This window comes from Aegilops tauschii, chromosome 7, assembly GCF_002575655.3.
Source record: "Aegilops tauschii subsp. strangulata cultivar AL8/78 chromosome 7, Aet v6.0, whole genome shotgun sequence".
Lineage (NCBI taxonomy): Eukaryota > Viridiplantae > Streptophyta > Magnoliopsida > Poales > Poaceae > Aegilops > Aegilops tauschii.
In genome coordinates, this window is record NC_053041.3 from 620,850,661 (window position 1) to 620,858,587 (window position 7,927).

The 7,927-nt window shown below is 43.9% G+C and overlaps 1 protein-coding gene across 1 annotated transcript; it reads left to right on the top strand.

Moving 5' to 3' along the window:
• The first annotated feature begins 4,480 nt into the window (after window positions 1–4,480).
• LOC109736919 (cell number regulator 2-like) lies at window positions 4,481–5,079 on the top strand. The gene is made up of 2 exons (XM_020296138.1): window positions 4,481–4,895; window positions 4,991–5,079. Exons 1-2 carry the CDS (start codon window positions 4,481–4,483, stop codon window positions 5,077–5,079), a joined length of 504 nt encoding a protein of 167 aa, XP_020151727.1.
• The last annotated feature ends 2,848 nt before the right edge of the window (window positions 5,080–7,927 follow it).

Sequence of the window (7,927 nt, forward strand, 5' to 3'; positions counted from 1 at the left end):
CGACCCCATGGCCACAACGCCACATAGCTTCCCCTCCCCGTGGCACGCTCCAATGCCACTCCGAAAAATTTGTCCATTGATTTCCACACGGCCTAGATGCTAGCCTACACAAAATGCTACTAGCTTACACAAACACGGGAAAGGACAATATGCTGATACCAACTCTTAAATGCTACCAACTTGCAAAATTCAAATTTAAACATGTCAAAAAATTCTGAAAAAAATCATGCATGTTCACAACACATATGTCGACAACCCCTAAAAAATTCAGTTCAAAATTCAAAATAGAAACAAAAAAAGACAAATTCAGATGTGAATAGTGTCATTTTTGTTTTTGTCTTGTTTTGACAATATTCATGATGGATTTGCCATTTTTGTTTCAGTTTGTGTATGTCGAATTTTGATCTGATTTTTTAGCGGTTGTTAACCCATGTGTTGCGAACATCTATTGTATTTTTTCAGAATTTTTTGACACGTCCAAATTTGAATCTTACAAGTTGGTATCATGGTATCACTGAAGGACTGATATCATCTGAAGCTTTCCCACACAAACACGTCGACCCCATGGCCACAACGCCACCTAGCTTCCCCTCCCCGCGGCACGCTCCAATGCCACTCCGAAAAATTTCTCCATTGATTTCCACACGGCCCAGATGCTAGCCTACACAAAATGCTACTAGCTTACACAAACACATATGGCAACAACCCTAAAAAATTCAGTTCAAAATTCAAAATAGAAACAAAAAAAGACAAATTCAGATGTTAATAGTGTCATTTTTGTTTTTGTCTTGTTTTGACAATATTCATGATGGATTTGCCGTTTTTGTTTCACTTTGTGTATGTCGAATTTTGATCTGATTTTTTAGCGGTTGTTAACCCATGTGTTGCGAACATCTATGATATTTTTTAGAATTTTTTGACACGTCCAAATTTGAATCTTACAAGTTGGTATCATGGTATCATTGAAGGACTGATATCACCTGAAGCTTTCCCACACAAACACGTCGACCCCATGGCCACAACGCCACCTAGCTTCCCCTCCCCGCGGCACGCTCCAATGCCACTCCGAAAAATTTCTCCATTAATTTCCACACGGCCCAGATGCTAGCCTACACAAAATGCTACTAGCTTCCACAAACACGGGAAAGGACAATATGCTGATACCAACTCTTAAATGCTACCAACTTGCAAAATTCAAATTTAAACATGTCAAAAAATTCTGAAAAAAATCATGCATGTTCACAACACATATGTCGACAACCCCTAAAAAATTCAGTTCAAAATTCAAAATAGAAACAAAAAAGACAAATTCAGATGTGAATAGTGTCATTTTTGTTTTTGTCTTGTTTTGACAATATTCATGATGGATTTGCCATTTTTGTTTCAGTTTGTGTATGTCGAATTTTGATCTGATTTTTTAGCGGTTGTTAACTCATGTGTTGCGAACATCTATGATATTTTTTCAGAATTTTTTGACACGTCCAAATTTGAATCTTACAAGTTGGTATCATGGTATCACTGAAGGACTGATATCATCTGAAGCTTTCCCACACAAACACGTCGACCCCATGGCCACAACGCCACCTAGCTTCCCCTCCCCGCGGCACGCTCCAATGCCACTCCGAAAAATTTCTCCATTGATTTCCACACGGCCCAGATGCTAGCCTACACAAAATGCTACTAGCTTACACAAACACATATGGCAACAACCCTAAAAAATTCAGTTCAAAATTCAAAATAGAAACAAAAAAAGACAAATTCAGATGTTAATAGTGTCATTTTTGTTTTTGTCTTGTTTTGACAATATTCATGATGGATTTGCCGTTTTTGTTTCACTTTGTGTATGTCGAATTTTGATCTGATTTTTTAGCGGTTGTTAACCCATGTGTTGCGAACATCTATGATATTTTTTAGAATTTTTTGACACGTCCAAATTTGAATCTTACAAGTTGGTATCATGGTATCATTGAAGGACTGATATCACCTGAAGCTTTCCCACACAAACACGTCGACCCCATGGCCACAACGCCACCTAGCTTCCCCTCCCCGCGGCACGCTCCAATGCCACTCCGAAAAATTTCTCCATTGATTTCCACACGGCCCAGATGCTAGCCTACACAAAATGCTACTAGCTTCCACAAACACGGGAAAGGACAATATGCTGATACCAACTCTTAAATGCTACCAACTTGCAAAATTCAAATTTAAACATGTCAAAAAATTCTGAAAAAAATCATGCATGTTCACAACACATATGTCGACAACCCCTAAAAAATTCAGTTCAAAATTCAAAATAGAAACAAAAAAGACAAATTCAGATGTGAATAGTGTCATTTTTGTTTTTGTCTTGTTTTGACAATATTCATGATGGATTTGCCATTTTTGTTTCAGTTTGTGTATGTCGAATTTTGATCTGATTTTTTAGCGGTTGTTAACTCATGTGTTGCGAACATCTATGATATTTTTTCAGAATTTTTTGACACGTCCAAATTTGAATCTTACAAGTTGGTATCATGGTATCACTGAAGGACTGATATCATCTGAAGCTTTCCCACACAAACACGTCGACCCCATGGCCACAACGCCACCTAGCTTCCCCTCCCCGCGGCACGCTCCAATGCCACTCCGAAAAATTTCTCCATTGATTTCCACACGGCCCAGATACTAGCCTACACAAAATGCTACTAGCTTACACAAACACATATGGCAACAACCCTAAAAAATTCAGTTCAAAATTCAAAATAGAAACAAAAAAAGACAAATTCAGATGTTAATAGTGTCATTTTTGTTTTTGTCTTGTTTTGACAATATTCATGATGGATTTGCCGTTTTTGTTTCACTTTGTGTATGTCGAATTTTGATCTGATTTTTTAGCGGTTGTTAACCCATGTGTTGCGAACATCTATGATATTTTTCAGAATTTTTTGACACGTCCAAATTTGAATCTTACAAGTTGGTATCATGGTATCATTGAAGGACTGATATCACCTGAAGCTTTCCCACACAAACACGTCGACCCCATGGCCACAACGCCACCTAGCTTCCCCTCCCCGCGGCACGCTCCAATGCCACTCCGAAAAATTTCTCCATTGATTTCCACACGGCCCAGATGCTAGCCTACACAAAATGCTACTAGCTTACACAAACACGGGAAAGGACAATATGCTGATACCAACTCTTAAATGCTACCAACTTGCAAAATTCAAATTTAAACATGTCAAAAAATTCTGAAAAAAATCATGCATGTTCACAACACTTATGTCGACAACCCCTAAAAAATTCAGTTCAAAATTCAAAATAGAAACAAAAAAAGAAAAATTCAGATGTGAATAGTGTCATTTTTGTTTTTGTCTTGTTTTGACAATATTCATGATGGATTTGCCGTTTTTGTTTCACTTTGTGTATGTCGAATTTTGATCTGATTTTTTAGCGGTTGTTAAACCATGTGTTGCGAACATTTATGATATTGTTTCAGAATTTTTTGACACGTCCAAATTTGAATCTTACAAGTTGGTATCATGGTATCATTGAAGGACTGATATCACCTGAAGCTTTCCCACACAAACACGTCGACCCCATGGCCACAACGCCACCTAGCTTCCCCTCCCCGCGGCACGTGGTGGTGGCAGCCGCAGCAAGGGGGGAGGGGGGGGTGGAAATGGGGAGGCGGACCCAGCCGCGCCGCCGTAGAGTTGGCGTGGTTTTTCCTGCGGAAGACCGACGGCGGCAAGGACCGGCCGGTGGCCAAGCTGGACCGCCACGTCAAGGTGGTCCGCACTAAGGACTGCTTCCTCCTCTTCGAGGAGCTCGGTCGAACTATACATGACATGCCCCCGCGAGCTGTCTCGCCCGATGAGTTATTCTGTAGTACTCCCTATGTTTCATAATGTAAGACGTTTTTTAACATTAAACTAGATGATCGATTAGCACTTACTGTGATAATAAAGAGTTTTTTTTGTGTGGAGGTGATAATAAAAAGTTTCTGAAACTATTGACACAACATATACGCGCGTACCATGTCCCAAAATTTGAAAAGCAACTTCGATTTGCGGCTTAAGAAAAATATATGTGGCAAACCAAACCTGACTATGTATAATACTAGCATGGCTGTTTTGTATACAAATTTAGTTTTCTCTTGAAGTCACAATTCAAGAGAAAATTTTGTACCACTGACTGAAACTAGTGCTACTATTTTTGTGGGAAGAATTGAGGGCAGGAAAATCATGTGGCACTTATTTTTGCCCGTTGTAGCTAAAGATAGGGATTAGCCATGCATGGGATTAATCATGCATGCATGCATGCGTGGGATGAGAGTTGTTTGGATGCATGGTCACCTACCTCCTGATCAACGATGATATAAACAGCCCTGGCGCTCCTGTTGAGGCCACACCCGCGCCCGCGCCCGCGCTTACACCACCCGCCGGTGGCCGGAGGAGGAAGCGGCTAGCCGGAGGAATCAAAATCAATCCGCGTGCCCAGCATGGACGCCGCCGAGCAGCTGCCAGCACCGGCCGCGCCGACGACGCGCGCGCTGGTGCACGCGCAGCCGCCGGTCCACCCCTGGACCACGGGCCTGTTCGACTGCGCCGAGGACCCCGGGAACTGCTGGATGACGTGCTTCTGCCCGTGCGTCACCTTCGGGCTGGTGGCGGAGATCGTGGACCGCGGCTCCCTCTCCAGCGGGGCGAGCGCGGCGCTGTACGTGCTGATGGGGATGGTCACGTCCTGGTGGTTCCCGCCCATCTACACCTGCTTCTACCGCACCAAGATGCGCGCCCAGTACGGCCTCCAGGAGGAACCCTACCCGGACCTCTGCGTCCACTGCTTCTGCGAGTACTGCGCCCTCTGCCAGGAGTACCGCGAGCTCCACAACCGCGGCTTCGTCATGGACATCGGTGCGTGCGTGCGTGCGTTCGTGATCTATCGTTGGTCTGTATTTCCGTCCTGCCGGCCGGCCGTGCGTGTGTTGAACTGCGGTGGATGGATGCAGGGTGGCACGCCAACATGGAGCTGCAGCAGCGCGGCGGCGTGGCCGCGACCGTGCCGCCCGCCATGCACGTAGACGGGATGACGCGGTGATTGTGATCGATCGGTGCAAGAGCTAGCTAGCTTAGCCACCTAGCTGTTGGATCAAAATCTATATACCCTTGCATCTCGATCCATGATGCGAGAGGGGTAGTTCAGCTTAGGACAAGAGATCAAGCTCTCAGGTGAGGGGGTGTGGTATCTTCTCGGTTCTTAGTGCAGGTGTTCGGCGAGATCGTTGCCAAGGCGGCTGGCAATGCCTTCGACGCTGTTTCTATCTTCTCCGACAGGTGTTCGAGCTTGAAGGGCGACTCCATCTTCAAGGGGTGCTTCTTTTTCTATCAGTTAGGTGCTTGTAGGGTGGGTTGTGTTGTAAGCTGTTTTCTCAACACCTTTGTATCTTTTGGGCCGTTGGCTTTCACGTTGCTTTCTCAGTGTAGTTGTTTCGTTGTGCTAGTGTGCTTGTGTTGGTTGTATTCCAGATGGGGTTGATGGCTTTGCTAATTCAAAGCTGGGCTCGTCTCGAGCCTCATTTCGTAGATAAACTTATTAAAGACCAAGTTGTCTTGTTGGCTGTATTCCTGCGAGGTTTATTTCATGGTCCCTGCGTTCCAAAATAATTAAAGTTTTAGGTTTTTGTAAAGTCAAACTTGCTTAAGTTTGACCAGTTTTGTAGAAAAATACGGTAAGATCTACAATATCGAATACACGTAGTACAAAACTATATGTCCCAAAGAATCTCAAAAGACTAAGTTGGTGTTTTAGATGTTAATATATTTTTTCTATAGACTTGATCAAACTTAAAGAAGTTTCACTTTGAACAAATCCAGAACTTCAATTATTTTGAAATGGAGGTAGTATATTATTAACGAACGTGTAGCTACCCAACGCTAGGTTGGAGCCATGCTCCTGTCACTATGTGGCATTTGTGGGAAGCTCGTAATGATGCTAGACATGCTCCTAAAGCGCCACCAATTCGCAGTACAATAGAGAAGATCCGTGCATATTCAGATTTGATCATGCAACATATTTTCATCTCTAAATCTGTCAACAGGTGTGAGTCGACTTCATCCAATCCTCCCTGGACTCCGCCGCCGACAGGTATAATCTTGATTTGCTCGGATGCTGCAGTTTTTTCTGACTTGAATAGGTCTGGAGCTAGTGTTGTTGCTTTAAACCATGATGGTGGATGCGTTGCTGCTATCTCTGAACCACTACATGGTGCTTCTAATCCTATTGTAGTAAGCTTTCACGGCATGATTCTTATATACACCATGATTCTTATATACGTGGCATTTTTTTTATTTGCCTCAAATTCCTGTATATAAGAAGGAGTTTCATGAAAATGCCTCCCATTGTAGTAAGCTTTCACGGCATTTTCTCAAACTGCCGCTAAACAGACATGAATCGGAGCCGTTCTCAAGAAAAGCCTAAAATCGATGTAGATTTTGAGGCGTTCTTTTAATCGCCTCAGCGGCGCCCGCCTAAAGGATGGCCCTGCAGATTGGTCGCACGGCCGTTGCTGCGGCAGTGGACTGGGACGGCACCGCCGGACAGTTGCTCAGGCAACGAGCAGCTACAAAACTGGCCCCGTACAGCGGCTCCCGCAGCCATGGATGAGAAATAAGGTGCCGGCGGCGCGTTGCTCAAAACTCTAGTTCCGGCATCGTCGTTTATTTTTTTTAGAAAAACAGGGAGGCCCTCCCCGGTTCCATTACTCGAATGAAACCCCTAGAAACATAATCCATACATCAGCTCACTGAGAGGAGCAGTTCATGAAGTGGAAAGAAAAGCAGGAAAATAGCAAACGGGTCACTAGAAAGCCCTATTACAAAAGTAGCTCCCCGGGAGGGGGGCGGGGGGAGCCAAGCACGCTGAGACGTAGGACCTCTACATGATGCCGATGCCTTCGTGCAAAGCCCTCCGAGTCTTCATGGGTGGTGCTGCGGCAGCCTGTGGAGACCAGCAAGTGATAAGGGTTGACACCGGGCTGATAACAGTCGCCTTGCCGCGGGGGTCTCTTTTCTTGGGAGACGAGAAGCTTTCATCATCTTCGGAGATCTTGAGATTCCTCCATGGTTCGAACACCAGCTCGCTGTGGGAGTTCAACCGCTCTTGATCAGCATAGGATTCTGAAGGAATTTTGCCAGGTGTGCCACAAAGACCATCGGTCTTTCCCTGCACACATTCGGGGATAGAATGATCTAGTTCCTTAGAGTATTCAAGATCGATCTCAGCACCTGGGTAACAGAGATCCAAGCAGTGTTATTGAAGATCATATAATTTCTTTTTTTTTCCAAAGGCACCATAGCACAACTGAACTAACAGTATTCAAGGCAGAGTTTTTGTTGTTAGAAACCCAAAATCTAGCAACAGACTCAAAGTCAGCTCCCACTTGAACATCAAAGTGCCCATTAATGAAAGCCCACAAGTTTTTAGCCATAATACAGTCAAAGAAAAGGTGCCTATTGGATTCTTGATCAGAACAATAAAAACAATCAAGGGGTTTAATGATATGCCTCTTCCTTAGGTTATCTCTAGTCATAAGCTTGCTGTTAGCAAGCAGCCAGAGAAAGACATGAATTTTGGGAGGAACCCTAAGCTTCCACACTGCAGGGATAAACATAGGTTGGATCCCCCCAAAATTGATCACATGGTAAAGTGAACTAGAAGAATATTGGCCTTTGCTATCTATCTTCCATATCAGAGCATCAGGTTCAGAGGACAACCCAATACTTCCAACTATTTCTACTAATTGGTACCATTGTTCCATCATTTTGTCATCAAAATTCCTCCTGAAGGTGAGTTTCAATTGATGTCCACCCCAAACCTCATTGACACATTTAATTGCTCATTACAGATAGAGTAGACAGGCCAAAATTGGACTGCTAAAGGGGAAGTA